General features: G+C 47.1%; 8 protein-coding genes across 8 annotated transcripts; 3 read left to right on the top strand and 5 right to left on the bottom strand.

Annotated features, from left to right (window-relative positions):
- Positions 1-192: 192 nt before the first annotated feature.
- F4813DRAFT_134367 (amidase) lies at positions 193-2,217 on the bottom strand. The gene is made up of 4 exons (XM_049238753.1): positions 1,891-2,217; positions 1,511-1,822; positions 1,125-1,426; positions 193-1,051 (listed from the first exon to the last, which is right to left on the bottom strand). Exons 1-4 carry the CDS (start codon positions 2,154-2,156, stop codon positions 420-422), a joined length of 1,512 nt encoding a protein of 503 aa, XP_049098352.1. The 5' UTR covers positions 2,157-2,217; the 3' UTR covers positions 193-419.
- Positions 2,218-3,217: 1,000 nt separating this feature from the next.
- On the top strand, positions 3,218-4,024 carry F4813DRAFT_390755 (uncharacterized protein; the record flags this gene model as incomplete). The annotated part of the gene is made up of 2 exons (XM_049247062.1): positions 3,218-3,539; positions 3,810-4,024. The coding sequence occupies 2 exons, from the start codon at positions 3,218-3,220 to the stop codon at positions 4,022-4,024; spliced, it is 537 nt and encodes a 178-aa protein (XP_049098351.1).
- An 832-nt stretch (positions 4,025-4,856) lies between these two features.
- On the bottom strand, positions 4,857-5,645 carry F4813DRAFT_390754 (uncharacterized protein; the record flags this gene model as incomplete). Its single annotated transcript, XM_049247061.1, has 2 exons — positions 4,857-5,227; positions 5,342-5,645. 2 exons carry the CDS (start codon positions 5,643-5,645, stop codon positions 4,857-4,859), a joined length of 675 nt encoding a protein of 224 aa, XP_049098350.1.
- Positions 5,646-5,982: 337 nt separating this feature from the next.
- F4813DRAFT_364204 (uncharacterized protein) lies at positions 5,983-8,887 on the top strand. Its single transcript, XM_049243783.1, has 8 exons — positions 5,983-6,238; positions 6,307-6,819; positions 6,950-7,287; positions 7,353-7,359; positions 7,417-7,639; positions 7,696-7,778; positions 7,837-8,056; positions 8,107-8,887. The coding sequence occupies exons 2-8, from the start codon at positions 6,715-6,717 to the stop codon at positions 8,781-8,783; spliced, it is 1,653 nt and encodes a 550-aa protein (XP_049098349.1). The 5' UTR covers positions 5,983-6,238; positions 6,307-6,714; the 3' UTR covers positions 8,784-8,887.
- Positions 8,888-16,566: 7,679 nt separating this feature from the next.
- F4813DRAFT_381515 (putative short chain dehydrogenase/ reductase) lies at positions 16,567-17,332 on the bottom strand (the record flags this gene model as incomplete). The annotated part of the gene is made up of 2 exons (XM_049245685.1): positions 16,567-16,848; positions 16,886-17,332. 2 exons carry the CDS (start codon positions 17,330-17,332, stop codon positions 16,567-16,569), a joined length of 729 nt encoding a protein of 242 aa, XP_049098348.1.
- A 1,076-nt stretch (positions 17,333-18,408) lies between these two features.
- F4813DRAFT_390750 (uncharacterized protein) lies at positions 18,409-18,970 on the bottom strand (the record flags this gene model as incomplete). The annotated part of the gene is made up of 3 exons (XM_049247060.1): positions 18,409-18,582; positions 18,649-18,863; positions 18,955-18,970. 3 exons carry the CDS (start codon positions 18,968-18,970, stop codon positions 18,409-18,411), a joined length of 405 nt encoding a protein of 134 aa, XP_049098347.1.
- A 972-nt stretch (positions 18,971-19,942) lies between these two features.
- Positions 19,943-21,016, bottom strand: F4813DRAFT_381514 (NAD(P)-binding protein; the record flags this gene model as incomplete). Its single annotated transcript, XM_049245684.1, has 1 exon — positions 19,943-21,016. The coding sequence occupies one exon, from the start codon at positions 21,014-21,016 to the stop codon at positions 19,943-19,945; it is 1,074 nt and encodes a 357-aa protein (XP_049098346.1).
- Positions 21,017-22,988: 1,972 nt separating this feature from the next.
- F4813DRAFT_134236 (uncharacterized protein) lies at positions 22,989-25,097 on the top strand. Its single transcript, XM_049238752.1, has 7 exons — positions 22,989-23,081; positions 23,141-23,573; positions 23,624-23,660; positions 23,731-23,775; positions 23,903-23,931; positions 23,994-24,361; positions 24,416-25,097. Exons 2-7 carry the CDS (start codon positions 23,397-23,399, stop codon positions 24,876-24,878), a joined length of 1,119 nt encoding a protein of 372 aa, XP_049098345.1. The 5' UTR covers positions 22,989-23,081; positions 23,141-23,396; the 3' UTR covers positions 24,879-25,097.
- Positions 25,098-25,371: the final 274 nt, after the last annotated feature.

Raw genomic sequence — 25,371 nt, 5'->3', positions numbered from 1 at the left:
ACATCCCTGCCACGGTATATAAAGTTTTGCTCGGCTCGCCCCCCTCAAGCTGAAGCTTAAACAACTCGTTGCAGTCATAATCAGGAATCTGCAGCCATGTCGTAGATAATGTCTTTGGATTGTCCAGACCTAGCATACAAGACATGACCCCATGACAACATCATCGGAATTACAATATGCCAAGGGCATCCCCCTCGATTGAGTCGGTGTAGCTCCTATTATGAATATTTCAAACATCAAGCCCTCTAAGAGCAGAAACAGCCCAAAATAACATTTAGGAAATCCAGTCGTCGGGTCATAAAGTCAATTATTACCGACTATTATATACTATATTAATAGTACTTACGGTGATTTCCATACCAATACACGGAAACGTTCGTCGTGTCAGCTTTGATATCTGCATTCTCCCATGGAGAGACCTAGACAACTTGTCCCTTACCGTCGGCCCTTATACGGTCATATCTAAGTACACTCTGCAAAAGAACATCTGCACCTATTGTGCAGTCTTCGGGACTAGTGTACTCCTCGGGGTTATGGCTAACGCCGTTCTTCGACGGAACGAAGATCATACTCGTCGGACATTGCCGACTAGCATATACGCTGTCGTGTCCAGCTCCGCTAGTCATATCCCGCACTAAACTACTGTTGCCGGTGACCGCCTCGGCGGAAGCTCTTACAACGGCAATACAGTCTGGGTGAAATATCGTAGCGGGAGAGACGAAGTCCGTTCTCCATTCGACACTTAGCGGCTTCCCTGGCGTCGAGTTGGCGAGAAGTCCCCCAATATCGTTGCCCGCAGCCAGCGCTGCGGAGTCCCTCTTTAGATCAGCCTCCATGGCATCGACGGTAGCATCAGTAGGCGCACGAACATCAAGCGTGAAGCTCACGTGTCCAGGGATCGTGTTTGTGCTGCCGGGGCTCAGTGTGAGGATACCTGTCGAAGCAACTGCGGAATGCGCAGTTGCTAGGCGATGCGAATGGGTGATCAAGCGTGCTGCAAGCAGCATCGCATCAGCACGGCTTTTTAGAGGCGTAGTACCTGTGTGTGCATCTAGTAGTCCCATACAGTCAGCTCACAATCACTCGGTTTTTTAATTTCCTAGAAATAGGCACGGATTGAGTACCTCGTCCATGAATGTCGACAGTGAACCACTTATAAGCTTGAACCCCTTTTACGACTCCGACCTTTTGGTTTTCCGTTTCTAAGATCGGGCCTTGCTCAATATGAAGTTCGAAATGAGCGGCCATGGGAATGCTCTGGTAGCTCGCCGGTGTTGAACCGAGATATCCAATTCGTTCTAATTCAGACTTTACCGTCGCAGTACCCCCGCCTACCTCCTGAGTATTATGAGCGCGGTCGAGGGCGATCTCTTCAGCCCATACCCCTGAAGACAGCATGCTGATGGGAAATCGAGCGCCTTCTTCGCTGTTGTAACCTATTAGTTCGATTCCCCTTCAAGATATAGCCCAATTTGAGGTAACAAAGCCCCCGAGATAGGGCCAGACATACTTAGTCCAGTTTACAACGCCAACTGGGAACTCGGTCTCCACCTTGTGTTCCTGTAGTACATTGAGCATCTCGATACCAGCTAAAACCCCCAGGATCCCATCATAACGGCCACCGCTCGGCTGTGTATCTAGATGAGATCCAACAAAAGTCGCCGGTCCTTCACGTCGACCAGGTCGGATAGCGAATATGTTACCCATAGTATCAACAGTGACGTTGCATCCCAAAGCTTTGGTTGTCTTGACGAACCAATCCCGAGCCTGTTTATCCGAGTCACTCAATGCAAGCCGTGACATACCTGTCTCGGTTGACGCGCTGTAATTGGTGGCATACAACATTAGTATGTTGTCATGTAAGAATATCGATTTTAGAAATTGACTTGCCTTCCCCATCGCTTGCCTGTCCCGAAAGAGCACGTATGATGCAATGCATCCATTAGTCTGCTCTTCTGCACTTTTAGGGTCGTAAGTCGGTCATCCTGTTGGTCGGTAGCTTGAGTGCTAAAATATTGCGGCGTTCTAGACGGCGATGAAGATAACCGTCCACCCATATGAAATTGGACTTGGGTAGTAGGTGTAAGACGGCTTATGCGGCAACGCATAGCCAATAAATTGCGTATTACACAAGCCATGACGGAGACATGAATCATCTATGGAGATGAAATCTAGTTTGAAATAATGAAATACGCGATGTAGTGGATTGAATTTATCATGGTAATAAGATAACTAATACCTCTTGGAGCGAAGTCGGCAATACTTATTTAGTCACGTGCCAACAATGGATACAGCCTATAGGATTGGCATGATACTTCTTAGTTCCCTCATACTTCTCTTTTTATTTTTGGTTATATAATAACAATAATAAGAAATGGAGACACTCTCCAACTTCGTGCCCGTTACTAACCTAACCTAGTGTACTTGAATGGGATTTTAGGAAATTGTGGATGCGAGAATGTGGAGAGGCTCAACTACCTATGGATATCCTATAATAGTACTCGTGTACGACTGGCAGATGCGGCAGACAAGCGGTATGGACAAACTTACAAGAAGAATTGCAAAATATATGTACCTTGATCGAACAATAGAATTATAGGATGGCAACGCCAAGGACATGACGGGCGATGTCTAGCCTAATCTTTCCTTGACCTTCATAGGTCTTATAAACAGAAGCAGCCAGATGTAGCATATTCGAATCACTCGGACCGCGAGCTGACAAATAAATTGTTTAGATATACAGAGCATAGAAGTTTGGAAAACTACTAAGATGGTATACGATGTGAAGGGCCGGTCATGCATGTTGGAAGTTCAACATCCTGTAGAGTAAACACTCCCCCGCGCGACGAAGTTTAGCTTCCTAGCCCTCTTCCTCAGCTCATGGGTGTTAATTAACAGGCAATGTCTATTGCATCCAATCACAGCTCTTTTGGATTACGAATGGGTTATATTTTACATGATGGCTTTGATGGACTAATATGATGGAATTCGCCCTATTCGACCTTTGACCTCGCACTTCGGAATAGTAGGATTATAAATCCGTAATTTATAAAAGATGGCGGAGTGTTCGGATATATCGTGATTGAACGTAGACTCCAGTAGATATAAATAGGGGGCATATCAACTTCGAGATAAGTCCATCTTCCATTTCATATCTTAGCTTTTCTATAAACTTAGAGCCTTAAGATTCATCTTTATCACTAACTATCAAAGCACAATGTCGGGAAACGTTGCACTTGTCCTCGGAGCTGGGCCTAGAGTCGGCGCCTCTGTCGCTCAGAAATTCTCTAGCAACGGCTATAAAGTTGCTATCGCTTCCAGGAGCGGCACTGGCTCTAAAACTACTGAAGGGTTTCTCTCACTCAGAGCAGACTTCACCAAGCCCGACTCGGTTCCGGCGCTGTTCGATGCAGTGAAGAACGAGTTTAAGAAAGCTCCCAGTGTTTTTGTCTACAACGCAGCAGCACTCACGAACCCTCCTGACAAGGACTCCATTTTTTCGATCCCATCGGGCAGTGTCGTATCTCAATGTCAACACTGTTAGTCCCTACGTCGCAGCCCAATAGGCTGTCATTGGGTGGGCAACGTTACCCAAGGAGGCTGAAAAGACATTTATATACACTAGTAATATCCTGAACGTCTCTGTCGTTTCGATGCCCCTTATATTAGATCTAGGCATGGGCAAGTCGGCGTCGGCATTTTGGGTCGGTGTTGCGGACACGGTATATTCTTCTCGGGGGTTCTAGTAAGTCCCCCAAGAAAAATAAAAGGTTCTGTCCAGAGTATTTCTAACATTATATGCCCGTTAGATTACTTCCATGCTTATGAGCGCCAAGGAGATGGTAAGAGTAAGGGGCTTGCACTCGATGGTGCTGCGCATGGCGAATTCTTTGCGCAGTTGGCGAATCATGAGGGAAATGTGCCGTGGCATGCCACGTTTGTGAAGGACAAGGGCTATGTCCAGTTTAAGCAACAAGATCGTGCCGGAATGAAAACTTGGGGAATCTTCATAGTTAGAAGTTAAAGTCTACGTCGATGTAAATGGCCAAACTCTGTGCCCTAAAGAGGTTTTCACACTTACATTTTCCCCAACTGTCTTCAAACAAGTGATACTAGTTCACCTTGACTTCTAAAGCACGTAGAAAGGTCGCGGCTTGCAGAATCACTTGTGTCTCTGTTGCGCCATACATTCTCCATAATCTCAAGCGCTTTGCGTACCGTACCGAAGACGCTTGGCGGTTGCAACGCGACCACTATTTTGCACAAATCAGCTTCCTGTGCTGGCTCTGCGAGGTAGCCTGCTACGCACAATGGCCATACCATCGTACGTAGCAACGATTTTGGCGATGTTGCGTGTGCTAAAATGTCGATGACTCGACAAACATGGTAACGCACTTCGACGCTGGCGGGCTGCCATCCGGAAATAACAATGATGATATAAAGTAAGGCCGCATGAGCCTAGACCTGTGTAGTCAAACGACTCTGGCAAATAGACGTCTTTGATTGCTGGTAATAAGGCACGTTGAAGGCATCTAATAGGCTACTACTACTTTGTGCAATGGCGGACGACTCGGCTTCAAGCCGAACAAGATGAGTTTCTAGAAAGTCCTTTATAGCTGTGGCACGACGGACCAGGTCTGTGACATCGAGATTTCATGTTCTCTTGCACTGCTTCTTCCATGCATCGAGCGCGGAGATTTCACTAATCTTTAACAACACCCAATTTTGACATCCCACAACTGCCTCAAGATTGACCAGGGGATCGGTGCCATTGGCATCGCTCAGGAGGCAGCGTTGATACTCGTAAAGTCTAGGCTGCTCCTGAAGAATTATGCTAGCAACGATGCCATCAAAGATCAAAAGGGCAGAGGAGAAACGAAAGCGGCCTGCTCGGCACTTTGAACCTTCACATCCTGGGCGGGTGAAATCCCTGTTGGCGGCCCTAGACGATCTACGACAGCGTTGAAGTTTGAGCTAAGCCCTGTTGATTCGACTGAGCCAGGGCTCTCGAGAAGTTGTTTGAACAGAGCCAAGCCGGTGTTTAGATGCGCTTGACAGTTATCGAAGCATAATATAGTGATTTCGAAACGCTGCATTTGCATGATGCTTGCCATAATCCTCACAGCGCCGTGTATGTGCTCGGTGATGCCTGAGCCGTCGATAACCTGCAGTGACTGTCTCAGCACCCCAAATGCATCTCTAGTCTGCGAGAGCACCGTCTCCCAGACTGCATCGTGATTAGCTGTTCCCTGGGCGAGGGAGAAGAAGTATGAAGATTGATATAAAGTGGCCTTTCGTACTACTGGACTGCTTAACATCAGCTCTAAGATCTAGAACCGACCGCCTTCGAGGGGAGAAGGGCAGTAGAAGGGGAATAAGAATAGAAGTAAGTTTTCGAGGTAGAACGTGATAAGAACAGTACAAGATCGACCAAAGGATACATTGTCGTTAATGTCTTTCCTGACAATTTTACAGTCAGCCCCACGTTGAAGACGGATGGCGGATACCTCGGGGCGTGGTTCTTTTTCACTGTTGAGACTTTCCGGTGTCGTTGCCCTGAGAAACTCGCCCGGGGCGTGGATCGCGCGGACCTCGCGGCGGAGATGGGCATTTTCTTTAACTTCGCGCTTGAGACGCTCAGCCATCTCTTCCTGTCTTGCGCCGCCATCCATCCATTCTGGCTTATCCTGATCGTAGTGACAGGTGATGTGGAGTGCAGCGCACACGTCACATGCAGGACGGGTTTCATCACATTTATTGCGCCGCAGCCGGCAAGTCCAACAGCCATTAGCACTTCGTAGTGTGCTGTTGTGACGGGAACTATGAGGTAATGTTATATTCATAGGTACCTACCTGATCATACACGACGGGTTTCTCACGCATTCAAAACGAGGGTTTGATTAACCACAGACTTAAGTACCTCCTAGCCTAATATATATGGTAGGAAATGTGAAAGAGTCGTTGAAGTTAACTATCATATTTCACGCCGTAGTTTACAAAGTCCGTGGGGGGCTTATTACGATTATATAACCAAACACGTCGTATTTTATCCCAATAAATCTTAAGGGATCGGAGTTTGATATTATACAACTTTTTATTAATATATTAAGGGTCCTAAATGGCCTGAGAAGAATCCGATGGGCTTAACCCGCCATCAGTTGCTAATTGGTTCATTTTCTCAAACTACCTATTCATATTTTTGACAGCTTTACAGCTACAGTAAAGAAATAGGAGACGTGTAGGTTAAGTGGATCAAGTCTTAGCATTTCTGTCACGAAGTTAGTACTAACCTAGCGGATACTGAAGGGCAACTCATTTATCTCAAAACCGCCGCTAATATTTCATCTGCAGCTAGTGGCTCCATCAATCTTCCCTAGCTTTCAGCTTTTCCCGAGCCGGGCAAAATGGCGCTCTCGTGGCTACTTGGCGGACGTCGCCAGTCTTCAGCTGTCAGGGGTATGGCGCTTCGTGAACAAGGGCACGCGGTGTGGCATAGATAGGGAGTGGTCCCTCGAGAAACCGATAGAAAAGTCGACGTTTGACTGCCTGTGAGGGTTGCGGCGCCAGGTTCTTGGTGTATTGCATCAATCCTTTCTTGCTTTTAACCTGTATTGTCTACCTTTGTATATCTTAGGTGCTATATTCACCTAGTTACCTTAGGAGGCATTCTTAAGGTTTTCTATTCTCGAGCCTGGTTATGAAAAAGCGGGAATAATGCCTCATCTACGGTCATCGCTCGTTTGGGCTTGCTTAGGTGCATCATTTGCGAGAGCGCAGGAGGTTGTTTATGTTACTGATCTTTCTATTTTCACCGTATTGGTAAGTTTGGTTTATTCACTAATAGTGTTATCTTGTTAGAGAGACCTCATGAGCCAGAATATATAATAAGCTCAGAGATCCGGATTCGACCGGCAGCCGATTATTTGAAGATGATGCTAATTGTACCTAGGCCCCATGTGCAGCGGCCGCAGTATCTGAGAATGTCCAGGCGCAAACATACCAAAACTGCCCCGAAGCAGTAACGGATCTTCAATCATGCGTTTGCACCAAGAACAACAACTTCGCCTCGATATCGACAGGAATTTCGAGTTCGGTTAGCCGTAGTTGTGGTTCGACTGCGTCTGAAGACCAAGCGAGTGCGGCGAGCGTGTTTAACGCATACTGTAACCAGGCGTCAATTACACCCTTCCCAACTCCCTCTAATCCGGTCACACAATATATTACCGACTTTGCGGCGTGGCAGGATCTTGCGCCTTGCGCCGCGAGTGGTTTATCTTACGTTGTCCAGTGAGTTTTAGTAGTTTGCTTAAACTTTGTATTTGTTGAAGACTTTTCCCCTAACCGTAATATAGGAGTATGGTGAGTTTCACCTAGATATTTGATATAATCATTATGCCATCTAATATTGGGGGGCAGACTTATGATCTATGCCCTGCAGAGCCGAGCCTTCTTGCAACATGTGTGTGCAATAAGAACCAGAATTCTTTGCTCGCTAGTCAGGGTATCAACAAGTCCGTGAAATCCTCATGCTCGTCCCATGTTGAGGATATAGACTCGGCACAAGCCGTTTTCTCAGGCTACTGCGGGCTGATCAAAGGAACCTCGTCATTCCCAACGACTTCGGACCCCCCCGGCGACAGTAAGTCACAGACCATCTTCTCGTCTTATTTGAATATTTATTGATGCATAGGGTAGTGACATATTATATTACCGCGCTACCTGAATATAGCTCGCTGGCCCCTTGCGCACAATCTGCAGTGTCGTATGGAGTATTAAGTGTAAGATCATAAATCCTGCATATAATTGCCATTTGAAGTCTGACATTTATCTCCGAAGCAAACCTATGATCTCTGTCCCGATGGTCCAAAGGCCCTCGCATCATGCGCTTGTCTGAAAAGTAGCATGTCTGGCTCTATGCGTAATGTCATCACATCCGACGTGAAATACTCATGTGATTCGACAGCGACCGAAGATGTCAGTTCAGCATTACTGGTGTTTGACCTATATTGCAGTGCTGCCAAGGGGCTAACAACTCCAGCTGGAGTTACCGAATCTTGTAAGCCCAATGCGTGGTTCTTCATTTCATATAAATAATAACCGCAATAGTGGAGCAAACAATGGCTACTTCGAACACCGGGACTTCTGGACCGAAAGAGACCGGGATTTCAGGGGGATCTGGAAGTTTAAGTTCCGAAGGTGGTGGAAGGCCTTTAGAGTCCGGAGTGTCGAGTAGCGATTCTGCTAATAAATCTAATACGGGTACAATTGTTGGAGTTGTGGTTGGGGTCTTGGCCGCTCTTGCGCTTATAGGACTCGCGATATTTTTCTTCTGGCGACAACGGAGGCATAGCCAAAACGGTAGTCAGACGATGTCACAGCCTGTTGACTCGGAATACAGCGGGAAACCTGAGCTTGATGGTAGCCAAAATCCAGATGTGCTGAAAACCCAAGAAGTTACCCGGGTAGACAACGTTTCGCCAGTGTCCGCATATAGCTCACCCAATACGTCAGAGCTCCAGGGCCATGGCGGTTATCCTCAACCGCCTATTCCACAGATACCCGAGCTACGTGGTCAGAATCATGCGTCACAAATGCCAAGTCCCATCTCCCCATATACTCCGCAAGAGGCACATGGTCAACCAGTACACGAAGCTCCAGCTCAAACCGAACCTCGAGTGTACGAAGCGCATGGCCAACCCAGGTCAGAACTCGAGGGTATGGGGTGGCAATCCGGACCTGTGACTGGGCTTCACGAGGTGGACGGGGGCTATAAAGGACAATAGTTGATGGCACCTGGAGACTGCTGTGGAAGTGTAAGTAATGAAGGGAATATAATACATATTATATTTAATAATTGGACATACATAATAAAATGGAGCTATCTATGCCCTTTAAGAAACCAAAATTTGGTAGGAGTTAATATGATAAATGGAACTAGGTAAATATTATGTTGGTGATACGAGAGAAGATATGCTGCCTAAGGGAGGCATTCCTTATTGCTTTTTATGCCAAGATGACGAAGTATTAGGAATGAGCTACTATCAACCGGCTTGATACTATCTCGTAGAGAAAACCAGAAAGAGTGAATTAGTAGCTGTCGGATTATACATGGGCACCTAATGTAGGTACTGGTGAAAACGACTGTTGACTTGTGAATTTAGATCGAGGATGATTTGAATGGGTTATGAGCACTGATAAGTGATAAGTATAAGTGATAAGTAACATTTTAATATGGGGGCTGCCCAAATACATGGGTTAGTTAGCTTCAGATGTACCTACACTACCTGACCTAAGGTAGGTACCTACCTACATAATGGTCAAAGCTCTTTAAGCTTGCCATATTTAGCTTAGGCATAGCGTGGGTATGCACCCGAAGCAACAATGAGCGGCAGCCTCGTCGCGCCTACCACCGAAAGCAGCTTGTTCTTGATTAGTGCAGACGTGTGTGTCGTTTCTCGTTTCTTTGTAAAAAGAAAAGCAGAACTTTCTACTTTTCGCATTTTCACACTTTGCCTCTTTCATCACAGTCAACACTTCTTCACCCCTACAGTGTTGGATGACTTGACTGATTGATGAATTGATGGATTGATGGTCTTTTTCTCAGTCTATTCTGCCCTGATTTCATTCCTTGACCAAATTTCTCTTTTATTTAATCCGTATCGTCGCATTTAATTTTTCTCTTACTGTCTGTATCGTCGACACTACTTACGATCTCTCCTGTCTGTCTACCCACAACGTTGAGAAGATTTTATCAAGCATACCAGCGGAGAAACCAACTCACCGAACAACTATATCATCTCCTGATGGCCATATCCCAAAAGCGCACTTGACAAAATGGCAGCTGCGGTGGTAGACCTCAGCTACCTGGCTTCCCACCTGGGTATGCCCGAGGGAAACCTCACGACCGTCGTTACAGATCCTACCGCCGACCTTGTCAGGGCCGTATTATCTGCTGTCGCAGCTAAAGGCCATGATTTTGACGCGTTATTTACTCAGAAGCTTCAGCTAGAAGTTGAGCTCGAGACCTCCGTACGTAGCGCAGAAGCCCAACGCGATGCAAGCAATGAGACTGCCAAAAAGGCACTCAAGGATGTGGAGGAGCTTCGCCAAAAACTCAAGAATGAAGGTTCGTAAACCCCGCTCTACTTCTATTCCGAGATCACAAATATTCATGTTAGCAAACAGAAACTGCCCGTCAGGCGTTGGAGAACGAGCTACAGTCCATTAAGTCATCTAGTTCGACTTCCCAATCCGAAATCGATAAACTCCGTGCGCGCATTACTTCGCTCGAGACTTCGAACCGAGAGTCGCTTGCAATAATCGACACTAAGAACTCCGCAAACGAAACGCTCTCACAAGAACTACAGGCTCAACACCAGAAGAATCTGAAATTAAATCAAGAAATTACAACGTTGCAGCAGTCGGTACAGAATGCGAATAACGCGGCGAGCAGCTCCAAGATCCGGGAGCAGTCGTTACAGCAACAGCTACAGATGGCTCAGAATAGCAGTGACTTCTTCGAGAAAGAGTTAAAAAATAAATCTGCTGAAGCGCTCAAGTATCGGAAAGAGAAGGGAGCTCGTATTGCCGAATTGCAACGCCTAAATGACGATGCAGTTTCCAACGTGGAGTCTCTCAAGCGTACTGAGCAGCAGCTCCGCCAGCGTCTTGACGAATCACAGAAGAAGGCTGATGATGCTCTTACCAGAATTCAGCAATTACAGGAAGCTGCGGGTCGCAGAGAAGAAGATTTTCGACAGGAATGTGATAGCCTACGACGATTGGTCGACTTGAAGGAGCAACAGACATTAACGCACAAGAAACGGGTCCAGGAGGTCGAAGCGAGGGAAGAGCAGGTGAAACGTGAATGTGAAGATAAGATCCGCCGAGTCAGCGAAGAACTTGCTAGGGCCAATTCAGATAAGGATGAGCTTTCCCAGGCGATCGAATCCCTCCGAGAAGAAGTTGGTCGCTTGGAGGCCATGGTCGCGGCAGGTAGCCCTGCACAACTTGGTTCCGCACCACAGACTCCACGACCGTTGAACGGGTCACTGTTCCGTTCCGGCTCACCGTTTGCGACACCGGGTTCAACGCGAAAATCATTCTCGGCGACACAACTAATGGAAGATTTCTACAAAGTCAAAGGACAGCTGAACGCCGAAAAGCTTCGCAGCAGCAATTTGGCAAAGGAGTTGGACGATGTTATTGACCAGCTCGAAGCTAAGCGACCGGAGCTGGAGGAGCTTCAGGCTGATAATGAACGTCTTCAGCAAGAAATGAAGACAATGTCCCAACTTTCTGATGAAAGCTTCAGGGAGCGAGACTTCGCCAAGAAGGCTGCACGCAAGGCCGAGGCGGCCGCAGCCGATGCTGAGAAGCGGAATACACTCTTACAATACGAAGTGAAGAGCCTCAGCGCCCAGATCCAAATGTTGACTTTCAACGTGCACTGCCTCGAGAAGGGCCTGGACCAGCTCACTTCGGACGAGAGGCTGATACTCCAGAGGCTGGAGAGAGGTCAGCTACATGAACAGATAGGAGACGAGGAGTTGAATGCTCATACTTCGATCCTCGAACGTTTAGTCGTCTTTAAGAATATTAAAGAGCTTCAAGAACGTAACGAACAGCTGCTCCAGGTCACCCATGAGCTTGCGGAGAGAATGGAGAATGAGGAAGCCATTGCCGCTAAGAGCCAGGCAATGGAGGACCATAAGGAACGTGTTCGACTTGAGCAAGAGCTAGAAATCTTTAAGGACACACTAAGAGGTTTCCAGGTGAAGACTGAGAGCATCACAAAGGAGAGAGACATGTTCCGTCGCATAGTGGAGTCGAGAGCATCTGCCGATGAAATGGCTTCGGCCTTAGGCCGCTCTACACAGGACGGGGTTCTTGCTAGCATCGAGCAAAATTCTACCGCAAACGACGATGGTTCTGATTACACCACTCTACTCCGGGATCTACAGCAAAATTTCGATCTCTACCGGACTGAGCAAACGGTTGACCGCAAAACCATGAAAGAGCAACTAGAGAAGCTATCTGCAATGAGAAATTCACTCCAAGCCGAGGTTTCCAAGTTACAAAGCCAACTCTCTCTTGCATCAGAGCGGCATGAAATTCTACAGTCGAACTTTGCCGCCCTGCAAAGCGAGAACCAGGAGCTCCAGAAGAGAAATCAAACAATGTCCGAGTCCGCCGCGAAGCAAGACATACGCACGCAGCAAGTGGCTGAGGATTTGGTCGAGGCCCGAGGATTACTTGAAAGTATGCGTAGTGAAAATGCAAACCTCAAAGCAGAGAAGAAATTGTTGAAAGATATCCACGATAGACTAAGCCAAGACAACGAGAGTCTGATGCAGGAGAAGTCGCGTCTAAATGGCTTAGTCGCTACGCAGCAGACTCTCCAGAACGAACGCGAGCTGAGCGAATCCGAAATGAAACGACGTCTCCAATCCCAAATTGATTCTTTAGAAGCCGATCTTAATGCCACTAGACGAAAGTTAACTGACGAAGTTGAGGAGGGAAAGAAGGCACAACTTCGCAAGGAATACGATGCTCAACAGTTCCAGAAACGGATTGACGAGCTCACTACAAACCTAAGCCAGATCCGCGAAGAACTTGTGGCTACTAAGACCAGTCGAGATCATCTCCAGAGCAGAGTTGACGAGCTAACCATCCAATTACGAAGTGCAGAGGAGCGCGCGGAAAGACTCCAGCCAAGACCTACTCCAAGGCCGGGATCCATCGTCCCTGTATCTGAACAAGGCATCGCACAAGCTGATTCCGATGAGCGCATACAAGATCTGATTCATGAGGTAACAGATCTCAGACGCGACCTAGAGATGACGAAGTCACATCTGGAGAACGCCCAAGTGCAGGTTGAAAGGTACAAAGAATTGAGCCAAGCGTCGGAAGAGGAGCTTGAGAGGATCAACTCTACACAGGAGCAGTATCAGCAAGAGATGGATGCGGCAATTTCAGCTAAAGATGCCACGATCAAGGAACTCGAGCAGCGAGTGGAGGACTTATCGGCAGAATTGACAAGATCTAATAGCGAATTGTCGAGTCTGCGTGATTCTCAGGCCGAGATCGCTAAACGGTTCGAGGATGAGAAAGCTATTCTTGATGAAGAAATTAAGCGCCTGAAGGATGAGGAGGAAAGATACACAGCATCTTCGCAATTCCATCAGCAAGACCTTCGTGCACAGGCCGAGATCGCAGCCCACGCTCAGCAAGCGTACGAAAGTGAGGTTATGAAACATGGAGAAACTGCGAAATCGCTATCCAATCTTCGTGGCGAATACAACCAACTGAAGACTTCTTCGGCAACCTGGAGAGCAGAAGCCGAATCGGCGAAAACCACTCTGATACAGAGCCAAAGTTCTTGGGATGAACGACGACAACGATTCGAACGAGAAATCGCTGAACTTCGTGCTCGTAGAGATGATGCCAGTGCACAAAATAAGCTACTTCATCAGCAACTGGAGGACGTAATAAAACAGGTCTCAGCCCTACAGCAAAGTCGGACTTCTACCGATGAGTCACTCGAAGCCATTGCCGCGCAACCTAGCAGTTCCGATGCTGATAAATTCCGAGAACTGAGCAATTATCTTCGTCGCGAGAAAGACATCCTAGAAGTACAGTATGATCTTAAAGTGCAAGAGGCCAAGAGACTGCAACAACAACTCGAATATATGCAATCGCAGCTCGACGATGCTAGGCTGAAGCTTGAGCAGGAACGCCGTTCACAGGGTGACAGCGATCGAAGCTCTATAGCCCATAAAGATCTTATGAGCAAGCTAGAAGAGCTCAACCTATTCCGAGAAAGTAGCGCCGCTTTGCGGACGGAAGCACGTCAAGCGCAGGCCCAGTTAGCCGAGAAGACTGCCAGGATCTCAGAATTGGAATCTACTATTCAGCCCCTCGAGGCACAGATTGAGGAACTTCAGAGTCAGCAGGCCTTTAGAGAAGCTGAAATGAAACAGCTCCACGAAGACCGAGATCGCTGGCAAAAGCGAACAGAGGATATTCTCTCGAAACATGGTAGGACGGACCCAGCGGAAGTCGAGGAACTCAAGCAAATGGTTACCAAGCTTGAGTCAGAGAGAAACGCTCTGCAGGAAGCTGAGGCACCTTTGAAAGAGAGAATACAGGAGTTAGAAAAGACCATTGAAGAAAAAGAAGCTTACTGGTCCGTAACACGAGAAAAACTAATCAACTCTGCTAAGGAGCGATCTAGAACCCTTACCAACGCCAAGAATGAAGTTGTCTCTGAAAGGGACAGGCTTCAGACAAGGCTAAGCGAAGTCTCTGGTCAACTTTCGACAACCCAAGGGGAATTGGAACAATCCAAGAAGGCGAGACTTGGCTTAGAGGAGCAGATCAATAATTTCAAACGACAAGTTGAGACCCTTCAAGATGAGGCACGAAAGAATTATACCGCCCCTACCCCTGCAGATTCGTCTGATACTGAGGTGTTGTCTACCTTACAGAGTCAATTAGCAGAAGTACGCGCAGAGTTAGACAACGTCTCATCACAAAAATCTGCTATCGAGGAAGAATTACAAAACGCTCGCAAGCAACTAAGCTCGGCAATCGCGGAACGGGATCAGGCTATTGCCAATTCCCAGGCTCAAGCGACCAACGGTGACACAACGATGGAAAACGGGACGGCCGTTTCGGAGGAAATGCCATCAGCAACACCGCTATCCGACGACGAGCGCAAAGCTCTCGAAGAGAGGATTTCCGAGGCTGCAGCTAGGGCTGCTGAATGGGAAGCCAAATTCAAGGAATTAGACGAAAAGCATGAACAGATAGTCAAGACGAGAAGCGATAAGATGAAAGAGGCTCTAAACAAACGCCTGTCAGATTATAAGGCACAGATGGAAGAGGAAAGAGACCAGATGAAGCAGGACATTGAAAAACTAGAGGCAGACTTCAGGCTTCGTATGGAACAAGAGCGGAAGATCTGGGAAGCAGAACACGGCAACGCGCCTAGCGACACGAAACCGCCCGCCACCCCGGCTCGACAAAACTTTTCTACTACTCCTGCAGGGACGCCTGCAACTTCGGTAACGAACTTGAGTACGCTAAATGACAAGGAGATCCGGGATCTCGTATCCACTAATGCGACGATCAAGAGTATTATTCAGAATAATATTAAAAATAAACTCGCGATCGAAACCAAGAAGGTGCGCGAGGAGCAAGAGATGTTGAAAACAGAGTGGGAACAAAAGGTTGCTCAAGCACGAGAGCAAGCTACTGCCTTAGCTACATCGAAGAGCAACCTAAAACTCAATATGACTGAGAAGAGGGCTCAGGCTGCTGCCGCTAAGTTAGTTGTAGTGGAAACAGCTGCAAAGGATACACCACAGCGACCTGTTGGTGAAGTTTGGGAAATTGCAAAAGACGCAAAGCCTCCTCCACCGGCACCTAAGCAGCCAACTACTACGGATTCGCAAGCCGTTCCGGCAACGGCGACCGCCGCAACGAGTATGTTTTACTACCCCAGTTGTCCGAGGAGTCAGTTCATTTACTAACAATTCCCTAGTTCCTGGTACCCAACCTACAAACACAGTAGCAAACCCTCAAGAAACAAAATCGGGCCCGACTAGCGGTATTCCTAAGCCGGGCGCGGTTCCAAACGTTCCCGCGGCCAATAATGCCTTCTCCCAGTCGGCTTCCAGGCCTCAAACCCCTTTTGCTCAAACGTCACAGAACCCTGCATCCCAACCAGGATCGGTAACTTCACAACCACCTGCTCAACCTTCAGCAATATCGCAAATTCCGACAAAAGCCACCGGTCTTCCAATGCCAACAGCGGGCACCCGCAAGCCGAGCGGACCTAACCAGGCGCGAGGTGGTGGCCGTGGTGGAGCAGGGAACCGTGGGGGGCGTGGACAGGGTCGGCCTAGCCTGAATCCCTCGGTCGATAATTTCCAACCCGGGAACAAACGTCCTCGCGGCGACTCGGAAATCGGCAATGGTGCAAAGAGGCCGCGGGGGGGTGGCGGTCAGCAATAGAGACGCAGATCGTACCGGTAGTACGCAGTCGCCGCCCGAAGTTTTAATATGCGCTGCGCTCATACTGGTACACAGTCGGCAAAATGTCTTCTACTGGATCAAATATTGCTCTGTTGTGGATTGAACAACTCATGGATGATTTCCTGATGTGTATCTCATAACTGTAACTTGAAAAGGGGTCAGCCAGATCGGGGCCGGGAAATGAGGGCGTTAGCATTGTTGTAGCTTTAGTGATTAGACGTACGTATGAATGGTACGCATCATCTCTTTTGTGCAAATATCTTGTGTTTTTTCAACGTCACTGCTAAATAACAGTAGTAAGATGTGACTGTCTAAGTTAATTCCTCCATTCAACCCCCAAATAAAGGGGGATAATAAGACTTGGTAATAAAAAGTGCCAATAGCATAACAATACTTGCGCTCGCAACATCAAACTCCATTACCGCCACTTCGACCTACTTATAATTCTCATTTCTAATTGGTATATCTCAGAGCATATATCAGACACTACTCTGGCCTTTCAGGCATTCGATGCCAATTCTTGTTCTACTGGACTAAGATACCCCCGTTCGTACTTACACAGCTTCCCGTGCTGTTAGTATCCTTCATCAGATAAATGTACGCCTCTGCGACCTCCTCGGGAGTCCCGATTTTCCCGAGCAGGGAAGTCTTGGCCATCATCTCCACCCACCGAGTCCATTCCTCGCCGCTCTTGGTGTCAGTAGCGCCGGGACTCACGAGGTTAACACGCACGGGCGCGAGGTCCAGGGCGAGACCGCGCGTGGTGCCGAAGAGCGACGCACCCCAGCCCGAGACGACCGCCATACCCTTAACCGGCCGCTCAGCAACGCGGCCGCTCAGCAACGCGGCCGCTCGTAAACGTCAGCGACGACCTGCAGCTCTGGCTGACGTAGCGCGGCGCGAGCTTCGCGATCAGCAGCGGCACGACGTAGCCGAACTGCATGCTGTCGCGGAGGTACTTCATGTTGACGTGGGTGACGGGGCGCACGTCCAGCACGACGGCCGTGTACACGATGTGGTCGAGAGGACGCCCGTTGGCGTTGGTGACGTCGGAGAGCAGCTGCTCGAGGCTGGACTCGGCGTCGTCGTGGTTCACGTCGCACACGTAGCCGCTGATGCGGGCGGCGGGCACGGCGTCCTGGATCGCCTTGACGGCGCTTTTGACCCGGCTCGGGTTCGACGATGCGACGGACACGTCGAGGCCCGAGGCGGCGGCGAGCTTGGCTACCGCGGCGCCGATCCCGGATGTCCCGCCGATGACCAGGAGGCTATGGCCTGCTATCGGAGGCATGGCGGAGGGGGGGAGGCTGGTGGGTGGAGGTGAAGATGGAGATGGAGTTGAAGGAAAGGCTGAAACTGAAGTAAGGGGGAGCTCTACTCTACGCACGCTTGTTGCTAGACGGCGCTATTCATCAAACCATGACTTAATTGTTCTATTCAGTATGATCATATAAAAGGCCATGATAGACGGTGAGGGAGGGGAGGAATTATATAGGAAAGGAGGATCTAATCATCTCTAATTATCTCCGTGTAAGCAATAGCTCGTCGTTAGTTAGAGAATGCATAGGTAGATAGGTAGGTAATCCTCCGAGGTGTAAGTAACTAACCTACGCGTTTAACATTTTACCTCCTCAAAGGGCTTTCTTCGGTCCGGAGTTGAATCCTCTCAGGGCTGGCAACAAGCTGTCTCTGAGATAGAGCGATCTGCCCATCTGACATATTGGCTATCGCATTACTTGGAAATTCATTCGCCCTTTCCCGGCTCCGAAACGGTTGGTCGTATGTAGGGATGGCGGAGTTAGGATGGATCTTCGGAGTTAACAAAAATAGGAGTTAAAGCAAGCCGAGGATATAGGGGTAGGTACCATTTAAGGGGATATTTGGCAACGAAGGAATGCCTAGAGATGTCCCTTTTCTCCAGTTCATCAGTTGAATTGTTGAATTGCTTGTAGTTCTGCATATCCTGCAACGTCGGGTTCTGCTGCCAACGCAGTGCTGATACCCCGCTACATTCCTATCGCCGAAGAGCTCGTGGCTTTATCGCTTGACGAGTGTTGCACAAAGATATCGTCTTAAAGATCCTGATGGGTAGCAGCTGACGGGTATCAGCTGATATGTACATTGTTCATAGATATCCCTATGATGAGGAGTGGTTATGTGTATTATGTCTTGCTTGGCTTTTGTTGGTTGTTGATCAAGCTTGAAGTTTTTGTAACGACACCTTCACCAATATCCATGGCCTTACGTTCAACCATAGTCTAAGATAGTATGACGGCAGATTCGTGTTATCCTATCTATAGAGTACTTGAAGCACCTAAGCACCTACCTACTCACACACTGACAATCCACCAGACGCATCAACAATATCTAGTCGTCATCGAACCCGCCATCATCGACTTTACCGTTCTTAGTCGTACCGAGATACTCAGCAATAGCTTCATATCCAGGCATCTCGCGGAGCACATCGCCTATGGTGCGCGGCATAGATCTCTGCACGTCGGCGTGTGAATATAAGATGAATGAATATTGAAAAAAGGCAGGCTTTAAGTATAGGTGAGCATCTTCTTACCTCAATAACTCTCCAATTGTAAATATTCCCAACGGTACCTGACCAGACAGGGGGATTTCAGACACGGTAGTAATCTTGGTTTCGGTCTTGATTTTGTCAAAAATGGCAGAGAGTTGGCTTGGTGTTGCCGATGTTGCCCGGTAACTATACTGTAGATCGAACTTGAGAAGAAACCCAGACTTCTTGAGGACATCCCCAACAGTTGTTGACCTACTAGGGGTCTCTTCTTCGGGAGCATCAAGGCCGCCGCCCACTCTTCAAGGCGCAGAAGGGATCAGGGCTGGCGGCGGTGATTCGGCCGAGTGAGAATGTACGTTCTGTCACTTTTCTCCCCTGCTACATACCTTGATTATATCCCATTTCCAAGACCGTAACCAGCTATGCAAGACTAGATACTGTAGTTATTGGATGTTGTAACTACCTAGGTGAAAAGATGTTGTATTAGAAAAGATTCCAATACTCCACTTTCAATTGGTAGAAATCTTATATATGCGTTTAACTGAGCATTGCACCTTCCACCAATATTAGCATTCATATCCCGCGAAACTTAAACTCCAGTAGTCTTGTATCATTTAGTCTTATGTCATTTAGTCTTATGTCATTTATTAAGAACCACAATGGCCAATTTGACTTATACCTTAGGTATACCTTGATCTAGCTGCTTAAACACGAAAACGTGGCGGGACGGCTTTGTATGTATAAGATTGATTCGATGATTAAATCTTATTAAATTTATCTCGACGCTGCTCTGCCCAGCACATAAACGAGTAAGACCTTATGTCCAGTCGGAGGTACTATTATAAATTTGAGATTCGAGAGTACGTTAAGAGGTCATCGATATCAGTATGTCAAAAAGGTCTTCAGGATACCTTCTTCGCTTGGATAGTTATGGACCGGGATCATCATGCCAGTGTGAAGCTGGAGCAAGTTTTCTAAGAGTATGTTACCATGTGAAAATTGCTGATGAGCTAGTACTAATCTGTATACAGGATTCGTAGCTACTGTCTTGGCCGGCGGACACCAAGGAGGCAATTCGAGATTATAAGTGAGCTTAAGGCCCGAGAAGTAGATCCAAACACGCGTCGCGTCCTAGCACATGGATTTGTATTCATGCCTGATATGTATATATCGGGCTTACATAGAGGAACGGATCCGCGAACTACTGAAGTTCGGCCGGACGAAAGGGTGTGGAGATGTCGAGGCTAGCCAAGAAATGAGGTACGCACATTGAGATGTGCACAGACGACGATCAGTTGAACCAGACAGAACTGTGTTAAGAATACGTTTCATGTTGTCGTAGGAGGTAGGTAATTAAGCTAGTAGCCTCTAATTCTAAATAATAAGTTTGGTGAGCAGCTTGCCTTGGTTTCCTCCTGTGAATAGCCTCATCCATATCTCGGGCTGCTCCTCGATCTTAGCCTCTACTATAGTCTCGCTACTCTGTACCTTGATTCTGCCGTCCACCACAGCGCCAATGATATCCTTAAGGATAGCAGGAACCTTGTCTAGGTAGTCCAACATGATAAACCCGCGCATGTTGAGTCTCATGGAGACGACCTCGAACCAGTTCTTCAGCTCCATAGGCTCATCCGAGTTGTACCCACTGACTGCGCCGCAGACGGCAATGTTGCCGTTCTTCTTCATGCGCGTCAACATGGCATCCAACACGTGGCTCCCCACATTGTCCAAATATACGTCAACCTCATCTGGTGTCGCCGCCTTTAGTTCCTCTACAAAAGTCGGGCTCTTGTAGTTGACGCACGCGTCGGCGCCGAGCTGCTCGCGTACCCAGGCGCACTTCTCGTCCGATCCAGCAATACCAACAACGCGCTTCGCACCTAGAAGCACCTTTGCAATCTGCACAGCCATGCATCCTGTAGCACCAGCAGCCGCCGAAACCACAACCGTGTCTCCGGCCTTTACACCTCCGGCATAAGCCAAGCCCGTGTATGCTGCAAGTCCGGATGCGCCGAATGCACCAAGATAATGGGTAAGAGGCAGGTTGTTGGGCAAAGGAGCTAGACGTTGCGGAGTAACGGCGTCCAGCACGACGAACTCGCTCCAAGTGCCGAGGTGATAATCCATAACTAGATCTCCGGCTTTGTAATCCGGTGCCGTGGATTCAATTACCTCGGCAAGAACGCCCGATCGCATGGGCGACCCCACAGGGACCGTGGGCACGTAGAAGCGCTCGGGCGCAACGGTGCTCTGGATAAAATTGCGGAGGCCGGTGTCATTGGAGAAGTATTGCACCTTGCACAGGAGTTGGCCTTCCTTAAGCTTCGGCAGTGTCGTCGTTTGCAATTTGAATGTTGCATCAGGGCCGGAGAGCACCGGAGCACCCGTGGGCTTCGAAGCGAGGACCCATTGCTTCGTGGTGTAAGGAGTTGTTGACGACGATGCCATTGTTGATGATATTTGATAGTTAGTTGTTGTGGAATTTGACTCTTTTCTTGAACTCTCATCACCTTGATACTTATACCGCTGGCGTTTGCCTCATCGACGCCGAATCTAGTATGCATCTCCGATGTACACCGCCTTAATTAGTATCACATTCCGATCATCTCCATGATCTATGTGACTTAGTTACCTCACCGTCTTCAAGTTTCGAAACGTTGGGACAGATAATGGTATACTAGCAATTTACTAAGGCGCAACTGGCTCAAAAAACAGATAAGGTGCGGAACAAGAGCAAATCTGGAGAAGTTGAACGGAGATGACCGATTAACGGCTAGACGCTTTATCCACATGCTTCGAGATGCCCCTTTTGAAGGTGGTAGATACTACTATGTAGATACTACTATGTACGCATACATATTAGCTTCTGCCATTCCAAGAGGAGGTGCAATGACCTAACTGCGGTCTCGACTTTGTTCTTCTTACCTGTGATAGATTGGGGGTCCTGTATGTGCTGGAGAGGTTTTAGATTGCAAGTCCATAGAACTTGAGTGTAACTCCAGGAGCTGTTAATTTGTCCCTAGGTAGGTATTTAGCTATGCTGTATTAGCAGGTAGCTAGCTTGCTTGGCTACCCGTAGCCATTGCATCAGATATCTCGGATACATGTACCTATATATAACGTAGGGAATCTTGGGGTAACCTTAGCATCTTATTATTATTATAAAGTCATGATGAATGCAAACATAAGATGCTTGTATTATAACTACCTACCTAAGGTAGTAAATGTTTTATTGAAGCATTAGAAATAACATCTGATAATCATGGGATTGTTGTTTCTGGTAAAGCTAAAACACGTTGGGCACTTGATTTAGGTACTGTTTCTAATGCCGTAACAAGGAACACAGCAAGTTGCGTGTCCACACTTGTCACACTAATAACTCACTAACTCACTAACTCACTAACTCTACATAGTACATAGTACATAGTACATATAGCGCATCACCGTAGCGCATCCGCTTAGTTTGAGTTATCCAAGCTAGTTTTCGAGCTAGTTTTCGAGCTAGTTTTCGAGCTAGTTTTTCTCCAAGTCTTCGTCCAAGTCTCAACGAGAACTTCTAATTAGTTGCGTCTTCGTTTTCGGCCTCGCTACATAACGACAACTTGGCCGCGCCAGCAATATTCTAGTCCGTCTAGTCTAGTGAGTGATAGATCGACCGCGGGCTACCCGTGGCCCGAACAAGCTAAAATAGAGCCTCTTTTGAAATTTGAGCTAATACACAAACAGACAAGCGCATGCTACTTACGGAAAAGAAATCATCTTAAGGAACACCTTCTCCGGTTTCTCCATGTTGCGAAAATCCCTAATTTGTCTTGGAATGTTTCTTGATTGACTACCTATGTAAAGTACATATGTAGTCGGGTGGGTAAGACGTTGCGGCCGCTTCGCCGAGAATATGTACATACATACATACATACACAGCTTCATATTGACCGCGGTCTGCTTTACATATGTAACGGTGGAGATGCTAGCACAACTCTTTCTCATTTACATATGAATGCCCCTCTTTGGTTTTGCTAATCGGAGATTTTCCTAATATAAAGGGGCTCCTAGCAGCCTTGCGCCCCAGAACGAATGCCTAACCAACGCCTTGGTACCTAAGGCTGACGCCTTTTTGTTTTACTGTGCCTGTTGTGCGTGTTAATGGCAAGGATATATTGACGAGGGTATGCTAGAGTCTCGGGAGCAACACTAGGTTTTATCACTCGGCAGTCATTAGCATAACTACTTAAAACACCCTATATTTGTAATATATATCAACATATATACTGGAGTATGTAGCATGCTTCCATCTTTTCTACTCGGGTTCTATTTCAAAATCTTAAATTCAAACTATATCTGATTATTACATTTCAGATCCGTCATTCGTTCATCTAAGTCTTATATCAGGGCTGGAACTTGGTCTATCTTCCGGATCTATCGTTTAGTATACAGTATTGCGACTATCCCACAAACCAATAAACCAAAATCAGGGACATCTATCTCATAAGAGATTCTACTATGTTAAATTAACGTAAGAGTTTTCAATTCAAAGACCGCCAGTTGACTTGAGTACCTAAGACAAGGGAAAAGAAGCAGGCATTTGAGAGAATTACGGGGCGCCAATAGACATGAGAAAGGCCTACGTATCCCTGCGGCTCTCCAGGTTTATTAACACTCGATTTCGATGGGTCATTCAGGGTGATAATCGGATGCCATGCCGCCACAACCCTGGATACCGCATACTCCCTTTTCTAGGATATTGTTTCTATTATAAAGAACAATGCTTACCATCGCTCCAGGTTAAAAGTTGACTATATTTTTCGTTTTCGGGTTTTCGTTAATCGATATGTCGGTCAATGCGGTCCCTCAGGTTTTCAAGCCTGTACTAGGCTTCGTGAAAGCTGAACTCGCCGTCAATTGTGTTTTGGTCTTTCTAGTTTTAACAACTGTTACGTTAAGAGTTTTGGGACGACTCAACGGACCGGGACTGGGTTGGGATGATTATATGGTTATCTTCGCGACGGTTTGTTCCTCGCCCTATGCGCCACAGCCAATATTTTGACCGTTTTATAGCCTTTAGGTGTCGGCATGTTGGCATGCCAAGGCCTTTGTAAGTTTTGTCTTTTCGACTTCAATTGTTAATCATATTAAAAGGGAAGCAGACTGACATTTTGACCTAGTTGCTCCTGTAGGAAATGGCTACAATTTACCTGAATATCCAGAACGTAAGTCATACGTAAAACCACGGAGTTGACTCCAACTTCTCAGCCTCTTTTTGTTTTCGATACATCGGCCGTAATGTCTGAAGCCTTCGAAACCCGAGATAATACTAACTTCTGGACCGTTCATTAGTTGCGGTCAATATTCCATTCATCCTTCAGGTACGAGCTCTATCAATGTTCAACTGACTTCCACATACGACGTTTTGCTTACACTCTACCAGTTGACATTTTGTATGCAAGTTATATATGTCACTCTATTAGCATCAGTAAAAGCGAGCATGCTGTTCTTCTTCATACGCGTTTTCGCCACCCCTTTTATGCAACGCGCTGCCAGGATCTGTTTGGGATTGGTGGCGGCCTGGCTTGTATCCTTCCTCGGCTCCTGTATTTTCCTCTGCGCTCCCATCTCAGGACAGTGGACTGGTATTGGCCAATGTGGTGCATATATCCCCATGATTCAATCATTGATTGTGACAAACGCTATCGGAGACATTGTCATCATGGCGCTCCCAATGAAAATTATTTGGTCTTTACAAACGCGAACTACCGAGAAGATTGGAATTACGTCGTGCTTCGCGTTGGGTATTGCGTAAAGCTCCCCCTTCTCCTAATCCACAAGGTTCCTTGCTGACAGTAATTCAAGCTGTGTTATTTGTGCCATCTTCCGAGTGATATACATTTCCACGGTGGATCTGACCACCAATATCACAGGCACAATGCCTACCACGATTTTCCTCTTCATCCTAGAGCCCAACCTAGCTATTCTCTGCGTTAGCATCCCGATGCTTCGACCATTTTGGGTCAGATACAAACAAAATACACACGGCGCCTCCAAGTTGCGTGAATATTCAGATCAGCAGACTATTGGATCTAAAGGCATGAAACATTCCAACCAAAGAAGCAAGAACGCGAATACCTTGACGGACACTATGAACATGACAACTTGGGAGATGGACGATTACAACCCAGAGGAGACTAAGTACGATGCTACGGCGGAAACGTACGCTGATGAGTCTGGGTCGGAGAAAAATCTAACCACGTCTCCCCAGTTACCAGCAAAAAACGCAATTGCTGTTGAGACGAAATGGGCTGTCACTCGGGACTAAAAGTTGGGATGGATTATCTTTAAAAATACCTAGGCATAGATGAAAACTTCAATAGGTAACAGCATAGCGAATGTTTGGGGGGGGAAGGCTCAGCAATAGCCACATACCAATTATACACGGTACGATTTTTTTTTAAATTTCAAGTCCGCGCAATCCATATCAAGAATATAGGCATACTTGCACCGATTTACGCAAAACCTTTTCAACTTGGATGAGCTTCAGAGGCTCTTGTATACGGAGAATATGACAGCTCATTTATCTACCTATGCTGGCCATGGCTCCCATCACTGGAACGCGAGCTTCTTTAAGAGCATTATAACGAAACTAAAAAACCATAGTTCATTCTTTATTTGACGCCGATTATACCGATAATATAAACCTCTTAATTATTTAACCGTTTAAACTGTATTCACATCATCATCATCTTCTTCTTACCATTGGGTAACACGTTATACCTATGGTATAATTAATTAGGGGTAAGAGTATACGTCAG

This window comes from Daldinia decipiens, assembly GCF_022478715.1.
Source record: "Daldinia decipiens strain CBS 113046 unplaced genomic scaffold F4813scaffold_23, whole genome shotgun sequence".
Classification (NCBI taxonomy): domain Eukaryota; kingdom Fungi; phylum Ascomycota; class Sordariomycetes; order Xylariales; family Hypoxylaceae; genus Daldinia; species Daldinia decipiens.
The sequence above is the reverse complement of the archived record's forward strand: the minus strand, read 5'-3'. Positions and strand labels throughout refer to the sequence as shown.

Coding starts and splice junctions, on each gene's coding strand:
- F4813DRAFT_134236 (XM_049238752.1), top strand. CDS start 23,397: ATGTCGGTCAATGCGGTCCCTCAGGTTTTCAAGCCTGTACTAGGCTTC. Junction 23,932..23,993: donor ATATTCCATTCATCCTTCAG/GTACGAGCTCTA, acceptor ACACTCTACCAG/TTGACATTTTGTATGCAAGT. Junction 24,362..24,415: donor TGCTTCGCGTTGGGTATTGC/GTAAAGCTCCCC, acceptor CAGTAATTCAAG/CTGTGTTATTTGTGCCATCT.
- F4813DRAFT_134367 (XM_049238753.1), bottom strand. CDS start 2,156: ATGATTCATGTCTCCGTCATGGCTTGTGTAATACGCAATTTATTGGCT. Junction 1,823..1,890: donor ACAGGCAAGCGATGGGGAAG/GCAAGTCAATTT, acceptor CACCAATTACAG/CGCGTCAACCGAGACAGGTA. Junction 1,052..1,124: donor TGTCGACATTCATGGACGAG/GTACTCAATCCG, acceptor TGGGACTACTAG/ATGCACACACAGGTACTACG.
- F4813DRAFT_364204 (XM_049243783.1), top strand. CDS start 6,715: ATGCCTCATCTACGGTCATCGCTCGTTTGGGCTTGCTTAGGTGCATCA. Junction 6,820..6,949: donor TTTCTATTTTCACCGTATTG/GTAAGTTTGGTT, acceptor AATTGTACCTAG/GCCCCATGTGCAGCGGCCGC. Junction 7,640..7,695: donor TTCGGACCCCCCCGGCGACA/GTAAGTCACAGA, acceptor TGCATAGGGTAG/TGACATATTATATTACCGCG.